The sequence below is a fragment of the Aquarana catesbeiana genome, linkage group LG03, assembly GCF_042186555.1.
Source record: "Aquarana catesbeiana isolate 2022-GZ linkage group LG03, ASM4218655v1, whole genome shotgun sequence".
Classification (NCBI taxonomy): domain Eukaryota; kingdom Metazoa; phylum Chordata; class Amphibia; order Anura; family Ranidae; genus Aquarana; species Aquarana catesbeiana.
This window is the reverse complement of record NC_133326.1, coordinates 112,200,651-112,221,567: the sequence shown is the minus strand read 5'-3', so window position 1 is coordinate 112,221,567 and position 20,917 is coordinate 112,200,651. Positions and strand designations below refer to the sequence as shown.

Genomic DNA, 20,917 nt, shown 5'->3' with positions numbered 1-20,917 from the left:
AATGTGTAAGGTAAAGTCTACAGGCTTGGAAAGATCAATTTGTAAATGGATAGAAAACTGGCTAAAAGACAGAATTCAGAGAGTAGTGGTTAATGATTCTTACTCTGAATGGTCTAAGGTTATCAGTGGTGTACCCCAAGGTTCAGTGTTGGGACCCTTACTTTTTAATATCTTTATAAATGATATAAAGTCTGGGATTAAAAGTACCATTTCAGTCTTTGCAGATGACACCAAGCTATGCAGTGGAATAAGGTCCTTACAGGATGTCTCCAATTTACAAGCCAACCTCAATGCACTGTCTAATTGGGCGACTAAGTGGCAGATGAGGTTTAATGTTGAGAAATGTAAAGTTATGCACTTGGGGGCTAAGAATATGCATGCATCATACATACTAGGGGGAGTACAACTGGCGGGAACCATAGTGGAGAAGGATCTGGGGGTTTTGGTAGATCATAAGCTCAATAATAACATGCAATGCCAAGCTGCGATTTCCAAAGCCAGCAAAGTCCTTTCTTGTATTAAGAGAGGTGTGGACTCCAGAGAGAGAGATATATCATTTTGCCCCTGTACAAATCATTAGTAAGACCTCATCTGGAATATGCAGTTCAGTTTCGGGCACCAGTTCTCAAAAAGGATATCGAGGAACTGGAGAAAGTGCAGAGAAGGGCAACCAAACTGATAAGAGGCATGGAGGAACTCAGCTATGAGGAAAGATTAGAGGAACTGAATTTATTCACTCTTAAGAAAAAGATATTAAGGGGGGATATGATCAGCATGTACAAATATAAAAGGGGTCCATATAGTGAACTTGGTGTTGAGTTATTCACTTTAGGGTCATCACAGAGGACAAGGGGGCACTCTTTACACCTAGAGGAAAAGAGATTTCATCTTCAAATACGGACAGGTTTCTTCACAGTGAGAGTTGTGAAAATGTGGAATAGACTCCCTCCAGAGGTGGTTCTGGCCAGCTCAGTAGATTGCTTTAAGAAAGGCCTGGATTCTTTCCTAAGTGCACATAATATAACGGGGTACTAACATTTATAGGTAAAGTTTATCCAGGGAAAATCCGATTGCCTCTTTTTTCCCCTGCTGTAGCAAATTGGAGCATGCTTTGCTGGGGTTTTTTGCCTTCCTCTGGATCAACTGTGGGTGTAGGTTTGTGTATATGGGATTGGGTATATGGGATTGTTTGATATTATTTTTTATTTATTTTTATGGTTTAACTAGATGGACTTGTGTCTTTTTTCAACCTGACTATGTAACTATGTAACAAAACTCAGGCTGGTTTTATCTCAGTCGACCGATAACTTGTGAGAATTTATCAGGCTGATAACAGAAGAACGGAGCAGGAGACAGCTACGGGACATAGTGCTTTGAAGAGAGATAGGAAAACACTACTATTTAATGAATCGGGTTTACATCCAACTTAATAATTATGCTATGAAAATTGTGTGCTGTAAGTTGCTTCCAGCTATACTCCCGTTTCTTCTTGCTGGTGGCTGCCATTTTGCTGAAGCCCAGAGCCCCTGAGCAGCAGAAAATCTTTAGTCTGCCAGCAGATCAGCCTCTAGTACAGTGATGGCTAACCTTGGCACCCCTGATGTTTTGGAACTACATTTCCCATGATGCTCATGCACTCTGCAGTGTAGTTGAGCATCATGGGAAATGTAGTTCCAAAACATCTGGAGTGCCAAGGTTCGCCATCACTGCTCTAGTATCTCTGATTTTAGACACAGAGCTAACAGACGAGAGCAACTGAGCATGCACAGAGCAGGGTGCATTACTGGATTTTAAACAGTATAGGCTCTTATTTTTAATGTTTTACATAGCTATACCTGCAAAAGGGGCCACCCGAAAGTGATCCAGCAGGACTTCGTTTTCTGACTAATGTTCCACTTTAAGAAGTGACCAGTGGATCCCACATAGCTAATATTGAAAAGCAATACAAAATCTGTCAATATATACATTTGATTATTTATCTGGCTAGAAAGGTGATTTTCTAGGTAAATGATGGTCTATGCTCTTTTTTTCCTAATAGTACACAGAATGCAGCACTGAAAGGGTCAGATTGGAGCAGCTTGTCACCTCTCTACAGAAACAAACAGAGGAAAAGTAAGTTGCTCAAATCTTTGTAATTTAAAGAGAACGAGACCCAATTTGACTTATGCAAGATTTTAAGTATTTCAGTTTTAAAGCTGTATTAAACCCAAAAACAAAATGAATATATTGCAGCCTACCAATAAATGTGGTGGCTGCATTTTTTTATTTATTTTTTGTTTTTTTTTTCTTTATTTTCACCCAGTGATCTGGCCAGTAGCATGCTTCCTGTCTTAGGGTGTATCCACTTTGAATGGAGGGACAACGGAGCCACCTTCGGACAGCAGCATTGTCAATCTGGAGAGAGGGTAGTGTAACGACCATATATGGATCAAATCCATGTATGAGCAGGCTAGTTGTACTGAAGTCAAACCATCGGTCGACTTCAGTACATCCGGCCTGGCAGATTTTTTACATGCGATTACTGCCGGTGGTTATAGCCGACCAGCAGTAATCATTGTGTTCTACCAGCAGGGAAGGCTTCCCATGGGCACAACACAATAGCACTCATCAGGCAGTGTTGATCGGGGAATTAAACGATTTTCTTTCCTGAGACCCGTGGTTACAGGAAAGAAAATTGCATTATCTATGGCTTGTTTTAGATGCACTTGCATATATAGAGAGACTTGACTAAGAATGCAAAAATAAACACCTGCCAACACTTTTCAAGCAGTTACAGCAACAGATTTTTTCCTTCTGAATAAATTAATAAAAGTTAACCATTGTAAGCAACCCTGTCAGTTTCAAATGGTTTGTCTCAATCTCCTGACTGCCATTGAGGTATTTCAGAAAACTATACCAAATGTTGTCCACAACATGAAGTTGATGATACTGGAGTTAATCTATTTAGCTGAAATTTAGTTCAGCTTGCACAAATGTTTCTGACATTTTTACAACAATTTTTTTTATAAATAGACCCCCCTAAATCCTTAAAAAAGAAAACTAATGCAGCTACCACATCTAAGCTGCAATATAATAATAAATGCTTGTTTTTGGGTTTATTACCACTTTAAATGATAGTAAATGGACAGGTGTACATGTAAAGGATTTATGTTTGTCCACCTAATTACCTTTAGTTACTTTGTCTGAGCCTGACTCGTGGTCTTGAGAGTCAGGGTTCACCTGAAGTCTGATGGTTGCTGCCTAGTGAATATTTTGACCTCACATGCCATCTGCCAATTCCTGAGACTGCATAACAGAATCAAATAAAGCCATAAAGTTAAGAGAAGTATGGACTTGTGAAAAAAAAAATTGCATTCACCTAAATGGATGTAGCATCGATTTTATGCTGCATCTGTTCCCTGCTGGGCTCTAAAACTGAGAACCAGGCGATCAAAGACAGCTGATCGCTCCGTTCTCAGCCTTCAGTAAGCAGAGAGCTCTCTCTGCTCTGCTCCTCCAGTGCTCACTGGAGCACTGGGCTGCAGAGGGGGCAGGAGCGGCTGGTTCTGGCTCTCACCATCTCGCTAAGAGGCTAAGACAGCTGTCGGTCCAGGCATGTGGGTGGATCTTTAGCCTGCTGTTGGCTGAAAAAGGGGTCACAGAACGAACTGCACTGCTTTGATCCCTAGGAGAAGTACACCCGCCGCCCACCTTTTATTAGGTACACTTGTTCAATTGCTTGGTAACACAAATTGCTAATCAGCCAATCATATGACAGCAACTCAATGCATTTAGCCATTTAAATGTGGTGAAGATGACTTGCTGAAGTTCAAACCGAGCATCAGAATGGGGAAGAAAGGGGATTTAAGTGACTTTGAACGTGGTATGGTTGTTGGTGCCAGATGGGCTGGTCTGAGTATTTCAATAAGTGCTGATCTACTGGGATTTTCACGCACAACCATCTCTAGGGTTTATAGAGAATGGTCTTAAAATGAGAAAATATCCAGTTAGCAGCAGTTGTGTGGATCCAGATGATAGAAAGGCAACAGTAACTCAAATAACCACTCGTTACAGCCAAGGTATGCAGAATACCATCTCTGAATGAAAATCACATTGAACCTTGAAGCTGATGGGCTACAGCAGCAGAAGACCACATCGGGTGCCACTCCTGTCAGCTAAGAACAGGAAGCTGCGGCTACAATTCGCACAGGCTCACCAAAATTGGACAATAGAAGATTGGAAAAACGTTGCCTGGTCTGATGAGTCTCGATTTCAGCTGCAACATTCAGATGGTAGGGTTAGAATTTGACGTAAACAACATAAAAAGTATGGATCCATCCTGCCTTATATCAATGGTTCAGGCTGGTGGTGTAATGACATGGGGGATATTTTCTTGGCACACTTTGGGCCCCTTAGTACCAATTGAGCATTATTTAAACACCGCGGCCTACCTGAGTATTGTTGCTGACCATGTCCATCCCTTTATGACTACAGTGTACACATCTTCTGATGGCTCCTTCCAGCAGGATAATGCACCATGTCACAAAGCTCAAATCATCTCACCGCTGGTTTCTTGAAGATAACAATGAGGTCTCTGTACTCCAATGGCCTCCACACTCACCAGATCTCAAACCAATAGAGCACCTTTGGGATGTGGTGGAACGGGAGACTCGCATCATGGATGTGCAGTTGGCAAATCTTCAGCAACCGCATGATGCTATCATGTCAATATGGACAAAAATCTCTGAGGAATGTTTCCAACACCTTGTTGAATTTATGCCATGAAAAATTAAGGCGGTTCTGAAGGCAAAAGGGGGTCAAGCCGGATGCTAGCAAGGTGTACCTAATAAAGTGGCTGGTGAGTGTATATCCAAAATAGCTTTGGCTATACTTCTCCTTTAAACCTCAAAAAACTGTATGGGGGGGATTGGAGTGGAAACTGTTTGTCCCTATTAAAAAGACTTTTGTGTCAGATTTGAACAGAGGAGATATCCCCTCCTTTCTGTTCTGCCAGACATGTACCATCTGAGCAAATAGAAATCTCTCTTATGGGGACACAGACAGCAATAATATACAGTACTGACTGAAGCATGTACATTTCATCTATTATGTCACTATGTCACTTTCATCTATTATTCATTAATAAAATATACAGTAACTATAGTAAAAGGCTGATGAATCATTTTTTTATTTTTGACCTTTTTGCAGTGAGAGCTTTAATGATGTATTAGCTGATAAGCACAGCTTGTTCATTCTTTCTTATGTAGGGAACAGTCAATAAAGCATCTGCAGCAAATTAGGGAGATGGAGAAAACAGAGATGGATATTGAGAGGTCTTCCTTGGAATTAAAGGTATTCTTTGTTTACAGGCAGTAAATCAAGCATACAGTGGTACCTTGGATTACGAGCATAATTCGTTCCAGAAGAATGCTTGTAATCCAAAGCACTCATATATCAAAGCGAGTTTCCCCATAGGAGTCACTGAAAACTCAGATAATTTGTTCCACAGTGACTGCTATTGTATGCAGTACCGCACATGGCCAGAGGTGGGGGGCGCCAGAGACACTCGAAAACATTTGGAGCCGCTTGGATGCACTTGGAGACACTCAGGAAGGGAGTGTTTCTGAGTGTTTCCGAGTGTCTCCAAGCAGCTCCGAGTGTCAACGGTGCCCCCACACCTCTGGCCAAATGCAATACTGCACAACCCATTGGCTTGAATCCTGCACGTCTTACGAGACAATGCTCACGAACCAAGTCAGGTTTTTAAAAAAATAATAGCTCGTACTGCGAAACGCTCGTAAACCACGTTACTCGCAATCCGAGGTATTACTGTATTCTACTTTGACACATTCAAGTAATGTGTTTGCAATAGTGCTGGACTAATTGTTATTTAGCTGTATAACATATAGCAGGAATATGCATTTAGCAGATCTCCAGCTGTTGCAAAACTACAAGTCCCATCATGCCTCTGCCTCTGGGTGTCATGCTTGTGGCTGTCAGAGACTTGCTATGCCTTATGGGACTTGTAGTTCCGCAACAGCTGGAGGTCCGCTAATTGGATATCCCTGAGATATTGCATAAGCAATATGACCACTACAATCTACTGTTATATGATCTGGTTATTTACTGTAATTTGAAAATGTATGTATGTAAAATAAATGATGTGAGCGATACAAGTAACTGCAGCCCAGAAAGTACAGACAAACGTGCAGATCCAGTCGGTCAACCTATGACAAAATATGGATGTTAAAAAAATATCACATGGTATTTCTGTCCATGGCACACATTGCAATGCATATAAGTAATAAGTCCAATAATGGTACATTCAATTTGGAGGTCTCCTAATGGGTTCTTATCCCCACCCATCAAGAAATGTAAATAATGATCTGTAGATTGTACTGTATGTGTAACTTGCTAACAGTCTAAAGTCATGAATTCTGAAATTCAGTTGGCAGAAATGCAACAACAGTATGGAAAAACCTCCTCTAATAACCATGTGCAAGGAGCCCAGACTGGAGTGAAAAGCCGGAGCCCAAGAGTAGGCCAGCCTCCTGCGAGTTCACATAAATGTTCTCGCTGTGAAGTCTTCCTTCAGCAGGTGGAGAAAGCAATTAAAGGTAAGCCCATCCTATGAGGATGCCCACCCCAGCCACTTTACAGAGTGCAAGATTTCTCCAATAATAATACAAATAATAAAGGTGATGGATTCTATTTCTCATTACCAAAGGAAATTAAAGTATAAATAGAGGCAAATTTGTTTTTTAGTTTTAGACAGAGGGGAAATGGATTAGATGTCAGATTTTTTGCTGTCTGTGTCCCCATTGTGGAGATTCACCCTCTGTGTGTGTCCTGTTTGAAATTATCATTGAAAGTAAAACAAAATCACACATTTTGGGTTGTCCCCAGAAAAGAAATCTTCAAATGGGGACATTAGTTCTAGTGACCTGGGGGTCTCAGAAAGATTCCCTAATTTGTAGGAATTTCCTCTCACTTCCTGTTTGGCAGAATATGGCAGAATTAAACCTTACAGAGGGTATAACCCTCCTTTACTCTATCCAAAATTAAAAAAATAAGTTTTGCCTATAGTTCTACTTTAAGCTTTCACTGCATCTGCACTGCTTTTGGCTGTTGGCCAGTTGAGGAGATATTTTGTGGCAGAGACTTGCACCGTTTGAACTAATCTGGTCAGATCTCTTATCATTTTAAGGCTGGGTTCACACTGCTGCGGTGCGGGAACGCAGCAAATTTACTGCGGGTTCCCGCATCGCACCAACTCGCACGGCAGTTCACACTGCCATATGCGAACTGCTGGGGAGTGTCATACAATGTTAATGACACCCCCAGTTCAGCCCGCATATCGCAATGCGAACTGACAATTCGGACATTTTCGGATCGCATAGGTGTGAACACCCATGCGATCCGATTTTGGTCCGAACAAAAAAAAGGGTCCTGTGCGAGTTTGGACCGAATGCGGTGCGATATCAGCCATACTATCTGTATGGCTGATATCGCACAGCACAGACATCGCATGTGATGTGAACAGCAGTGCGCTGCGAATCACATGCGATGTCTGCCACCGCAGCAGTGTGAACCCAGCCTTAGTGAGATATCTGCCCATCTGTGACCACATTTGTCACAACTATACTCTTGTTCAGTATATTAATAATTATAATACAGTGATGCTTCAAATTCTCTCTTTTATTTTTAGCAACCCCCTCTTGCTAATGTCTTTACTTGTTTTTGCTCTGTTCCTACCCCCTCTGCTTTTCTTTTTTGAAAAAAGAAACATGTCTGCTAGTAATGGTCATTATGCTTCTTACTGCCATATAAAAAAAAAATATCAGCAAACCCCGTAAAAGGAGGCAACATCCTATAACCAATGCTAAACATATATAATTGTTGAACAATGACTTCTTGTACAGTTTATTTCCATCTATAAGGATTACTATATATATATATATATATATATATATATATATATATATATACAGTGGCTTGCGAAAGTATTCGGCCCCCTTGAACTTTTCAACCTTTTGCCACATTTCAGGCTTCAAACATAAAGATATAAAATTTTAATTTTTTGTGAAGAATCACCAACAAGTGGGACACAATTGTGAAGTGGAACGAAATCTATTGGATATTTTAAACTTTTTTAGCAATTAAAAAACTGAAAAATGGTGCATGCAAAATGATTCGGCCCCTTTACTTTCAGTGCAGCAAACTCACTCCAGAAGTTCAGCGAGGATCTCTGAATGATCCAATGTTGTCCTAAATGACTGATGGTGATAAATAGAATCCACCTGTGTGTAATCAAGTCTCTGTATAAATGCACCTTCTCTGTGATAGTCTCAGGGTTCTGTTGAAAGCGCAGAGAGCATCATGAAGACCAAGGAACACACCAGGCAGGTCCGTAATACTGTTGTGGAGAAGTTTAAAGCCGGATTTGGATACAAAAAGATTTCCCAAGCTTTAAACATCCCAAGGAGCACTGTGCAAGTGATCATTTTGAAATGGAAGGAGTATCGGACCACTGCAAATCTACCAAGACCTGGCTGTCCCTCTAAACTTTCAGCTCAGACAAGGAGAAGACTGATCAGAGAAGCAGCCAAGAGGCCCATGATCACTCTGGATGAACTGCAGAGAACTACAGCTGAGGTGGGAGAGTCTGTCCATAGGACAACAATCAGTCGTACACTGCACAAATCTGGCCTTTATGGAAGAGTGGCAAGAAGAAAGCCATTTCTTAAAGATATCCATAAAAAGTCTCTTCTAAAGTTTGCCACAAGCCACCTGGGAGACACACTAAACATGTGGAAGAAGGTGCTCTGGTCCGATGAAACCAAAATCGAACTTTTTGCCCACAATGCAAAACGATATGTTTGGCCTAAAAGCAACACAGCTCATCACACTCAACACACCATCCCCACTGTCAAACATGGTGGTGGCAGCATCATGGTTTGGGCCTGCTTTTCTTCAGCAGGGACAGGGAAGATGGTTAAAATTGAGGGGAAGATGGATGCAGCCAAATACAGGACCATTCTGGATGAAAACCTGTTGGAGTCTGCAAAAGACCTGAAACTGGGACGGAGATTTATCTTCCAACAAGACAATGATCCCAAACATACAGCAAAATCTACAAAGGAATGGTTCACAAATAAAGGTATCCAGGTGTTAGAATGGCCAAGTCAAAGTCCAGACCTGAATCCAATCGAGAATCTGTGGAAAGAGCTGAAAACTGCTGTTCACAAACGCTCTCCATCCAACCTCACTGAGCTTGAGATGTTTTGCAAGGAAGAATGGACAAGAATTTCAGTCTCTCGATGTGCAAAACTGATAGAGACATACCCCCAAGCGTCTTGCAGCTGTAATCGCAGCAAAAGGTGGCTCTACAAAGTATTAACGCAAGGGGGCTGAATAATTTTGCACGTCCCACTTTTCATTTTTTTATTAGTTAAAAAAGTTTCAAAAATCCAAAAGATTTCGTTCCACTTCACAATTGTGTCCCACTTGTTGGTGATTCTTCACAAAAAATAAAAATTTTATATTTTTATGTTTGAAGCCTGAAATGTGGCAAAAGGTTGAAAAGTTCAAGGGGGACGAATACTTTCGCAAGCCACTGTATATATATATATATAACATATGCTAAAATATGCCGTCAATAATATGCTCATTACAATGTGGATAGATGATACGTATTACTTGTGTTTTTAATCAGGATGTCAAGAGCGCAATGTGGAATTACAGGAAGAGAAAAACCAAACTCTTGTCTGTCTTTACCAACTGCAAGATGTTCTAAAGGTGATCACTGTAAAATAATATCATACCAATCAAATCTGTTTACAGACATAAGAGATGTGGGGGTCAGTTTTAGAATTTAATCAATATTGAACATATTAGCATGGTATGATTTTATTCTTATTTTTAGAGTCATGCAATATTAAAAAAATATAGTAGTGTATCATCACAAATAGGGATGAGCTTCGAGTTCGAGTCCAGTTTGCCGAACAGCGAACAATTTGGGATGTTCGCGGCAAATTCGAATGCCGCGGAACACCCTTTAAAAGTCTATGGGAGAAATCAAAAGTGCTAATTTTAAAGGCTTATATTCATGGTATTGTCATAAAAAGTGTTTGGGGACCTGGGTCCTGCCCCAGGGGACATGGATCAATGCAAAAAAAAGTTTTAAAAACGGCCGTTTTTTTGGGAGCAGTGATTTTAATAATGCTTAAAGTGAAACAATAAAAGTGTAACATCCCTTTAAATTTCGTACCTGGGGGGTGTCTATAGTATGCCTGTAAAGGGGCGCATGTTTCCCTTGTTTAGAACAGTCTGACAGCAAAATGACATTTCAAAGGAAAAAAAGTAATTTAAACTACTCGCGGCTATTAATGAATTGCCGGTCCGACAATACACATAAAAGTTAATTGATAAAAACGGCATGGGAATTCCCCACAGGGGAACCCCGAACCAAAATTAAAAAAAAAAATGATGTGGGGGGTCCCCCTGAATTCCATACCAGGCCCTTCAGGTCTGGTATGGATTTTAAGGGGAACCCCGCACCAAAATTAAAATAAAAACGGCGTGGGGTCCCCCCAAAAATCCATACCAGACCCTTATCCGAGCACGCAACCTGGCAGGCTGCAGAAAAAGAGGGGAGGATGAGAGAGCGCCCCCCCCCCCTCCTGAACCGTACCAAGCCACATGCCCTCAACATTGGGAGGGTGCTTTGGGATAGACCCCCAAAACACCTTGTCCCCATGTTGATGGGGACAAGGGCCTCATCCCCACAACCCTTGCCCAGTGGTTGTGGGGGTTTGCAAGGAGACCCCCAGATCCCGGCCCTCCCCCCTGTGTGAAATGGTAAGGGTACTCTACCATTTCACTAAAAAAGTGTCAAAAATGTTAAAAATGACAAGAGACAGTTTTTGACAATTCCTTTATTTAAATGCTTCTTCTTTCTTCTATCTTCTTTTTTCCTTTATCTTCTATCTTCCTTCGGTTTCTTCCTCCATCTTCTTCTTCTTCTGGTTCTTCTGGTTCCTCCTCCGGTGTTCTCGTCCGGCATCTTCCTCCGCGGCGTCTGCATCTTCTTCCCTTCTTCTCCTCGGGCCACTCCACATCCATGATGGCATGAAGGGAGGCTCCCGCTGTGTGATGTTTTTCTCTTCATCTTCTTCTCTTCATCTTCTTCTCTTCATCTTCTTTTTGGGCCGCTACGCATCCATGATGGCATGGAGGGAGGCTCCTGCTGTGTGACACTTCTCCTCTTCTGACGGTTCTTAAATAACGGGGGGCGGAGCCACCCGGTGACCCCACCCCCTCTGACGCACGGGGACTTGACGGGACTTCCCTGTGGTATTCCCCATGACGTCAGAGGGGGCGGGGTCACCCGTTACGTAACCCCGCCCCCTCTGACGTCATGGGGAATGCCACAGGGAAGTCCCGTCAAGTCCCTGTGCGTCAGAGGGAGGCGGTGTCACCGGGTGGCCCCGCCCCCCATTATTTAAGGACCGTCAGAAGAGGAGAAGCGTCACACAGCGGGAGCCTCCCTCCATGCCATCCTGGATGCGGAGCGGCCCGACAAGAAGATGAAAAGAAGAAGATGAAAAGAAGAAGATGAAAAGAAGAAGATGAAGAGAAGAAGATGAAGAGAGAAGCGTCACACAGCAGGAGCCTCCCTCCATGCCATCATGGATGCGGAGCGGCCCGAGGAGAAGAAGGTAAGAAGACGCCGATGCCGCGGAGGAAGATGCCGGACAAGAACAGCGGAGGAAGAACCAGAAGAACCAGAAGAAGAAGAAGATAGAGGAAGAAACCAAAGGAAGATAGGAGATAGAAGAAAGAAGATAGAAGAAAGAAGAAGCATTTAAATAAAGGAATTGTCAAAAACTGTCTCTTGTCGTTTTTAACATCTTTGACAGTTTTTTTGTGAAATGGTACCATTTCACACAGGGGGGAGGGCTGGGATCTGGGGGTCCCCTTGTTAAAGGGGGTTTCCAGATTGCGATAAGCCCCACACCCGCAGACCCCCACAACCACCGACCAAGGGTTGTGGGGATGAGGCCCTTGTCCTCATCAACATGGGGACAAGGTGTTTTGGGGGGCTACCCCAAAGCACCCTCCCAATGTTGAGGGCATGTGGCCTGGTACGGTTTAGGAGGGGGGGCGCTCTCTCGTCCCCCCTCTTTTCCTGCGGCCTGCCAGGTTGCGTGCTCAGATAAGGGTCTGGTATGGATTTTTAGGGGGACCCCACGCCATTTTTTTAATTAATTTTGGCGCGGGGTTCCCCTTAAAATCCATACCAGACCTGAAGGGTCTGGTATAGATTTTGAGGGGGACCCCACGCCATTTTTTTTTTTTAAATTTTGGCCGGGGTTCCCCTTAATATCCATACCAGACCTGAAGGGCCTGGTATGGAATTTAGAGGGACCCCCACGTCATTATTTCTTTTTAAATTTTGGTTCGGGGTTCCCCTGTGGGGAATTCCCATGCCGTTTTTATCAATGAACTTTTATGTGTATTGTCGGACCGGCAATTCATTAATAGCCACAAGTAGTTTTAAATTACTTTTTTTCCTTTGAAATGTCATTTTGCTGTCAGACTGTTCTAAAAACGGGAAACATGCGCCCCTTTACAGGCATACTATAGACACCCCCCCAGGTACGAAATTTAAAGGGATATTACACTTTTATTGTTTCACTTTAAGCATTATTAAAATCACTGCTCCCGAAAAAACGGTCGTTTTTAAAACTTTTTTTTGCATTGATCCATGTCCCCTGGGGCACGACCCAGGTCCCCAAATGCTTTTTATGACAATAACTTGCATATAAGCCTTTAAAATTAGCACTTTTGATTATTTATGTTCGTGTCCCAGATACTTTAACGGTGTTCGCGTGTTCGAACAAATTTTTTGCCTGTTCGCAAGTTCTGGTGCGAACCGAACAGGGGGGTGTTTGGCTCATCCCTAATCACAAATATGAACATACATTTTTCAGAGACCATGACATTGCATCACCACACATCACAGATGTTGCTCTGTACATTGTAGCAAAATGGTTTACAGTCTAGGCTTTATGTATAATGTTTATGCATAAATCAGGTAGAAAACATAACTATTGGGTATTCTTGCTACGCTTATGGGTGGATTTATGTCATTGGTGGCTATAACCCTAATGATTCATAATATACTGTTCATATTTCTCTGTCTCTTAATGTCATACCTTATATCCTGAAATATTTGAATGAAAAAGTATTGTAAGTGAAAACATAAATATTGGTTGTCAAATTATTCCCATGAAATAAACTTTTTATAACCTTGGACAATTCAAACTCAGCAAGTGATGAAAGTCAGTGAACATCATACCTCAAAACAATCAGTAGATCCAGAGATATATATATATAGCTGACGTCTTATGCAATTCAGTAATCTATTCCCCCTTTTCCAAGCCTCTCCATTAGGCCAGTCCCTTCCTTCCCAAGCCTCCCTATTGCACCTGTTATGTGATGGCCACCTACCAGACCAATTGGGAGGCTACATAAGCCATATGGGCCGAAGCAATTGTAGCAGTCTCCCCAAATGCCAAGGGCCTGCTCCACACACACCCACCCACCCAGGCCATAGCCCGCGTGGAAAGAACCCCGATCACATGACTCTCTCCAAATATATAGAGTATCCCAGCAGCCTCAGTGGCAAAAGAAACTCCTGCTGATTGGCTGAGAAAAGCATATTGACTCATAACCTGAATTCACTGTAATCTATCATACTAATGCCAAAGGTAACAGTGCCACCTATTGACAAAAGAGAGAAATCACGGTTAAACTCAAGATTAGGTGAAACCCATTTGATCAGGACTAAAATTAGCCATTCTAGTTACCACCTAGCATTAAAAAACTAAATTTACTAGTAGCCCTGTTTAGGACAAAGGTGCTAAACAATTTAACAGGAAATGTCAGGATTAGCAGGCTGCTATACTGATGACATATAGTTTTCAGTGATGGTAATACATGTTTATGCATTAATGCATTTATTTTCTATATGTTGTGTTTAAATTTTACAGGGATGTAATAAGTTTACCTTAACCTCTTCCCATCTGCGCTATAGCCCGAATGACAGCTACAGCGTGGACCTACATTGCCGGGAGGCCGTCAATAGACGGCCTCCCCTTTGCACGCCTAGCCTTCCTCCCAGATTACCGGCTTCTGTGTAAGGGACATCGGTCCCGAAAAAAAAGAGGCACAGCCACCTCCTCTGTGCCCACCAGTGCCACCTGCCAGTGCCCACAGTGCATATCGGTGCACACCAATCAGTGCCCACCAGTGTATAACATTGCCACCCATCAATGCCCACAAGTGCCACCTATCAATGCCCAACAGTGGTGCCCATCAATGCCTTATCAGTGCCACCTAGCAGTGCTGCCTATCAGTGTCACCTACCAGTGCTCATCACTGCCTATCACTGCCACCCATCAGTGCCCATCACTGCCACCTATCAGTGCCCATCAGTGCCAGCTTTCAGTGCCACCTATCAGTGCCCTTCAGTGCCACCTATCAATGCCCTTCAGTGCCTCCCATCAGTGCCACCCATCAGTGCCACCTCTCAGTGCCACCTCTCAGTGCCCACCAGTGCCACCTTATCAATGCAGCCTATCAGTGCACCCTATCAGTGCAGCCTCATCAGCGTACATCAATGAAGGAGAAAAATTACTTGTTTGCAAAATTCGCAAACAAAATATAAAACTGTTTTGTATTTTTTTTTTTCAAAATTGTGTTTGTGGGAAAAAAAATTATAAAAATTTAATTTGGGTACAATGTTGTATGACCGCAAAATTGTCGTTCAAAGAGTGACAGTGCTGAAAGCTGAAAATTGGTCTGGGCAGGAGGGGGGTTTAAGTGCCCAGTGGTTAAATTAGATGTAGACACAAGGATGATATATTTGAAAATAATCTAAACATGATTTTTTTTTCCTCCATGTATATAAGCACATAAAAATGAATGCGAGAATACTACATATTTATGAAATGTACACTTTAATCACAGTCTAATGCAGCGGTCTCCAAACTTTCTAAAAAAAAAGGGCCAGTTTACTGTCCTGACTTTAGTGAGGCTGGGCTGTGGCCATTGGGAGTAGAAATTGTTCTGGCATCAGTGGGAGTAAACAATGCATCTTTGGTATCTGTGGGAGGAATACTGCCCATCATTGGTATCAGCGGAAGGAATAGTGCCCATCATTGGTGTCAGGAGAAGGATTAGTGCCCATCATTGGTATCAGTGGAAAGAAAAGTCAATGGGAGGAATAGTGGCCCATTGCTGGTGTGTGTTGGAGTAATAGTGCCCCATCGTTGGTGTCAGTGAGAGGAATAGTGCCTCTTGCTGGTATCAGTTGGAGGAATAGTGACCCATCATTGGTATCAGTGGGAAAAATAGTGTCCAATCATTGGTGTAAGTGGGAGAACTAGAGCTCCATCATTGGTATTGGTGTCTGGCATAGTGCCCTATCATTGGTGTCAATGGGAGAAATAGTGCCCCGTTGTTGATGTCAGTAGGAAGAATTATGCCCCATTGTTGGTGACAGTGGTAGGAATAGTGTCTTGTATCAGTGGGAAGAACAGTGCTGAAGGACCGGATAATGGCGAGCAAAGGGCCGCATCTGGCCCCCGGGCTGCAGTTTGGAGATTGCTGGTCTAATGTGCAGGGATAACTTACACTATTTTGTTTTGTAAGCTGACTATTTTCTGTTATCTCAATAGAATCTCTCAAAGCAAACTAAAATAAATGAAGAGGTAGTTCAAAATCTTCAAGTGGACAATGAGGCTCTTAAACACCAGCACAAACTGGTAACCGAACAGGTAAGAATTTCCCAAGCTGCACTAAGATGGTTATCATGAAATATAACTGCCATACTTAAAGCAGGATACCTGTTTAAGGCATTACTAGTGCCATTAAATGTCAAACAATAATTATAAGTCTAAATAAAGACAAAGTTAATCCTCAAGAAAATAATTTTTTTACGTTTAATGGCACTTGGTGGAGCTTAACTCCAGGATTTAGGAAAAACGTAATCATAGAGCAGGGCCCCCTGTGCTGCAAATGAAATGCTTGTTTAGTCTAGGGGTGCATCAGTAAGGAGTGATACCTTATTACTTACTTGAGCAGGATCCCCCCAGCTGTGAGACTGTTCCAGGACTGCTATCTCTAAAAGGTGCTTCAGGGTTCAATTGCATACTTGCCTCCTCACTTACAGTACAGGGTTAATAACCCTGTACTGCACATGGTAACCCCGAGGGACCACCCACTGCACAGAACTTCAGGCAGAAGTACTGGAACAAGGGATAGGTAGGTAATAAACCTTATCTCTGTACCCCTAGACTAAACTAGCATTTAACCCTTGCGGTGTCTGGGGTGTGGGCCGAGAGCAAGGGTAGATTTTGTCTAGTTCTCAGAGTTCAGATCTAAGGCCTCATGCACACCGAGTGTTTGCCCAGCTCTTCCAAAACAACTTTCTTCTGGCTGGAGAAAAGCAGCATTAAAAACATGCCTAAAGCCACATTCGGCAGACGTGTTTAGGTGCATTAGGTGTTTGGGCATTCATTCATTTCATTGGCCAGAATATTATTTTTTTTAACCTAGCGCTTAGGCGGGTTTACATGCGTTTAGACGTGTGGCGGTTTTTCTCTCTTGTACATGCTAGCTTAGGGATTTTTTTCTCCTTCTAAACGCTCCTGCCTCTAAACGCCTGTAAATGACACATAGGCTTGCATGGAGGGGAGTTTAGAGGCAGAAAAAAAGGCAAACATCCTTAAAAGTGGTGTTTTTGATGCCCAGTGTGCATGAGGCCCAAGCATTATTATTTTTATTCAGCATATGTAAACTGTTTTATCATAGTTATACATTTTATTTTATTATAAGCATAAAAGGAAACAATACCTCTGTGTTAACTATACACGATAAGAAGATGTTTGTGCTTAGTTTTCATGAGAGCTGAGCAAAGCTGTTCCAGTTAAATATTGAAGTCTTATTCATAAATGTAAATAACCATTTTCAAAGCACCAGGCTTTGGGGAACAAAGGAGGTATCTAGGCACATTTGCCTGGCAGCTGGCTGGATGAAAACAACTAAACCGATTCCCCCGTCCACACATTCAAGGTGGATGGGGAAATCCTCTCCATAGTGTCTTTGTATTCTGACAGCAGGAGTCCCCCACCTTTAGAATACACTGATTAGTGCTGAAGCCCATTGGCTGTATGTGTTGATCAAATGCTAATTTCCCAGCAGGACCGTTCAACAGACGCCAGTCTAACAACTGGCTTCTGTTGAACAGAGGAGGCTACACACCTATCAAAATTCGGCTGGTTTTTGCTGAACTGGCCAAATTCCAATCCATGTATGGCCAGCTTTATACTAGCAGATTTAGATGGACTTGACTAACAAATTAAGACTTCTGCTTACACTTTTTATGAAGTTACAGCAACATTTTTTTTCTCCTTTTGGGATAAAGGTTTTACATATATGAATAAAAGCATGAAAATGAAAAATAACACACATAGGGGATGATTTACTAAAACCGGAGAGTGCAAAATCTGGTGCAGGCCTGCATAGAAACCAATCAGCTTCCCAGTTTTTTTTTTTTTAATTGAACAAGCTGAAGTTAGAAGCTGATTGGCTACCATGCACAGCTGCACTAGGTTTTTCACTGGTCAGTTTTACTAAATCCAACCCTCACTGTCTGGATCACCAGGTGAAAATAAATTCAAGAAACCTAACAAAAGAAAACAAATGCAGTCACTAAATCTAAGAACTGGTGAGCTGCAACATAATACAACATAATACAATTTTGTTTTTGGGTGCAATACCACTTTATCACTTCATAATTATGTATTGATTGGTGATCAAACATAAAATACATAATAAAATAAAATACATACCTTTTGCAGTGTTGATCCTCTCCATATACTTTATTGTAATTACGCTTAGGAAAGTAATATGAGTTTTTCAAGTGTATCAACATATGCAATGCAAACATAGATAAAAACATACATTTTTTTATTAATTTGTTTCCATAAAAACAGGGAATACACCTAGCTTTCATAGAGTATAAAGATAGTATCACAAATGAGTCACAACACAAAAGCTCACAACTTCCCATGCATGTTCAATATTAATACCACAATCAATGATATACAGTATTTTAAAGGGTACCCCATATATCTACTTGTGTCTCGGACCTAGCCTGCTTCCTCAGGAAGAGGATAACCCACGTAGTACAATATACTGTATATCTGTTCACTACTCATCTCATACAGACATATATACAAATGGCGAAACATGGTTTATTTTTGCAAGTATACAAATGGGAATGCCCCAAAATCATCTAGTATGGACATATATTTGAGCCATTATGCTTTCCACTCCACCAAGAAACACCAAAACTCCGCATGGGAGGGCGTTCTTGTCCCCCTAGATATATGGACACAGTGGGTCCCAGTTAGAAACAACAATGGCTGGGATCACACTTCACCAGGCTGGTTAAACAGGAACATAGGCAATGATTAAACAATGAAGGAGCTGCATACTCAGTAAGTTATTAAATCAAATGCTAAAGTACTAAATGTACTTAAAGCGGTTGTATGCCCTCCAAAAAACAAAAACAAAAAAAAAAAAACCTGTAAGGCAAAGGCATAATGAGCTAGTATGCACTGCATACTAGCTCATTATGAAATACTTACCTTAGAACGATGCGCCGGCATCACCTCCCGGTCACCGCTGAGGGAGCTGACATGTTCACTCGGAGTTTCTTCTGGGTTCGCGGCTCCGGCGTGGCGAGTGGCTGGAGCCGTGATAACATCACTCCCGCACATGCGCGCATCCTCTTTCCAGCAAGGAGCTCAGATTTTCCGGCAGCATCCACTGGACCTTCAGAGCACATGCGCCGCTGACGCCCGCAGCTGCATGCAAGGTGAATATCTCCTAAACCAAACAGGTTTAGGAGATATTCATTTTACCTACAGGTAAGCTGTATTATAGGCTTACCTGTAGGTAAATATGTGAAAGCTGGGTATAAAACCGCTTTAAAAAAACAAAGAATTTATTATCACATTAAGCACTATAGCAGCAGTTGCTGGATAGCATTAGGTGCTCACTGAATGCATTCGCTTGTTGACTAAATTTTGCTCATAAACAAATATGCACCTTTATATCTTTATGTAAAATAAGAGGTTTAAAACTTTTCCTTTCGTGCATGTCATTTTCAGTTTTGTATGAAGACAGGGTTGCACCAATACCGGTATCAGTGCCGACACTGAACATTTGCAGGTGCACTCCTGCAAATGCTCTGATACCCAAACCAGTACTTTTGCGGTTCAATTGGAGTGCATATAAAATTAATGGGCTCAAATCGCACTGCAAAGAATCAAATGCGATTTGAACAGGAATGCGATTTCTGTCCGAATTGCATGCAGTTTCCCGCACTGCTCTTATGTGAACCCAGGCTTGTCATAGTGATTTCAGCCTGTGTTCACACAGGAGCGGTGCAGGAAAATGCATGTGATTTGAATAAGAATGCAGTGCGATTCCTGTTCAAATCACATGCGATTCTTTTCAGTGTGATTTGAGCCCATTCATTTTGTATGGGCTCAATTTGCACCGCAAAGGTATCGGTACTCAGTTTCGATAAGTACTTGGCCAAAAGTATTGGTACTCGCCGGTAAAAACGGTATCGCTGCAACCCTAAGAAAAAGATTTAAAAAAAAATTATTGGAAAAAAATGTATTATGTGATATATCATAAATCTGTCATCATCTGGTAGTGAGTAACTAAACATTAGCTGCAATATATCGGCTTTCTTCATTATATTGCTTGTATGTACTTTCTGTCTATTTGAGCAGCTCAAGGGATTGTTCAAAGAAAAGCAAAACTTGGAAAGTGCTTATAAACAAATTCCTAAAGACAAGAAGCCAGCTGATGACTGGACAGTGAAATCCAGATTAGTGAAGGTAATTTCACCTCATTCAAACTTTTATTCTTTTGTTTTTTTTTAAGCGAGAATCCAGTTAACATTAAGGGTGGCCACAACATTTGACCAATGAGACGGTACGGATTAATAGCCACTTTAGCAGTATAGTCTGACATAAAACTGGTATCAGAATATTGAACACTGAACCTTATAAGGGTGGCAGTTGACTTTATATCTGGCAGTATATGAATTAACGGGGCAAAGGCTTTGTTCAACCACTTGCCGACCGCCCCACATATATATGAACTGCAGGGCGGCGGCTCCTACAGGCAAAATCACTGCTGGTGACCAGCTTCTGCTGTAATTGGACACAGCAGGAGCCAATCAGCGGGATCCGCCGATCATCCCGGCAGAGGACTAAGCAGGAACACGGATCTCTGTCTTCCCACTGTACAAGCACCTCCCCCACAGTTAGAAAGCACTCCCTAGGGACACATTTAACCCAGCCAGTGTCATTAGTACAATGACAGTGCATTTTTATTAGCACAGATCACTTTATTGGTGTCACTGCCCCCCCCCCCCCCAAAAAAAAATGTCACTTAGTGTCTGATTTGTCTGCTGCAATGTTGCAATCCCGCTATAGGTCGCTGATCGCTGCCATTACTAGTAAAAAAAAAAAATTACAGAAAAATATCTAATAGTTTGTAGACGCTATAACTTTTGCGCAAACAATCAATATACACTTATTGGGATTGTAGCAGAATAAATATAAAGAGGAATCATCATTCAGATGTGCCCTGACCACAAGCACAGTGCAATTTATTAATGCATTTAAAAAGTAGTTTCAGAGATCTGACCCAACCATAATGATATTGAAACGTAACAATTATAGTCATAAGCACATCTCAATTCTAATAAAAGCTGATGCTGAAAGAAAATAATGCTTACTTGATTTTTATTAACCCATCCTCTGTAATGGCTAAAACTAAG

The 20,917-nt window shown here is 41.8% G+C and overlaps 1 protein-coding gene across 5 annotated transcripts in view; it reads left to right on the top strand.

Annotated features, from left to right (window-relative positions):
• Positions 1 to 20,917, top strand: part of LOC141131572 (uncharacterized) — a 101,643-nt gene that overhangs the window by 60,853 nt on the left and 19,873 nt on the right. For all 5 annotated transcript variants that reach the window (XM_073618994.1, XM_073618992.1, XM_073618993.1 and 2 more), the window contains 6 exons: positions 2,039 to 2,112; positions 5,247 to 5,331; positions 6,428 to 6,596; positions 9,695 to 9,777; positions 15,726 to 15,824; positions 19,860 to 19,967. In XM_073618994.1, coding sequence (XP_073475095.1) covers positions 2,039 to 2,112; positions 5,247 to 5,331; positions 6,428 to 6,596; positions 9,695 to 9,777; positions 15,726 to 15,824; positions 19,860 to 19,967 — 618 coding nt within the window. The remainder of the gene's footprint in view (positions 1 to 2,038; positions 2,113 to 5,246; positions 5,332 to 6,427; positions 6,597 to 9,694; positions 9,778 to 15,725; positions 15,825 to 19,859; positions 19,968 to 20,917) is intronic.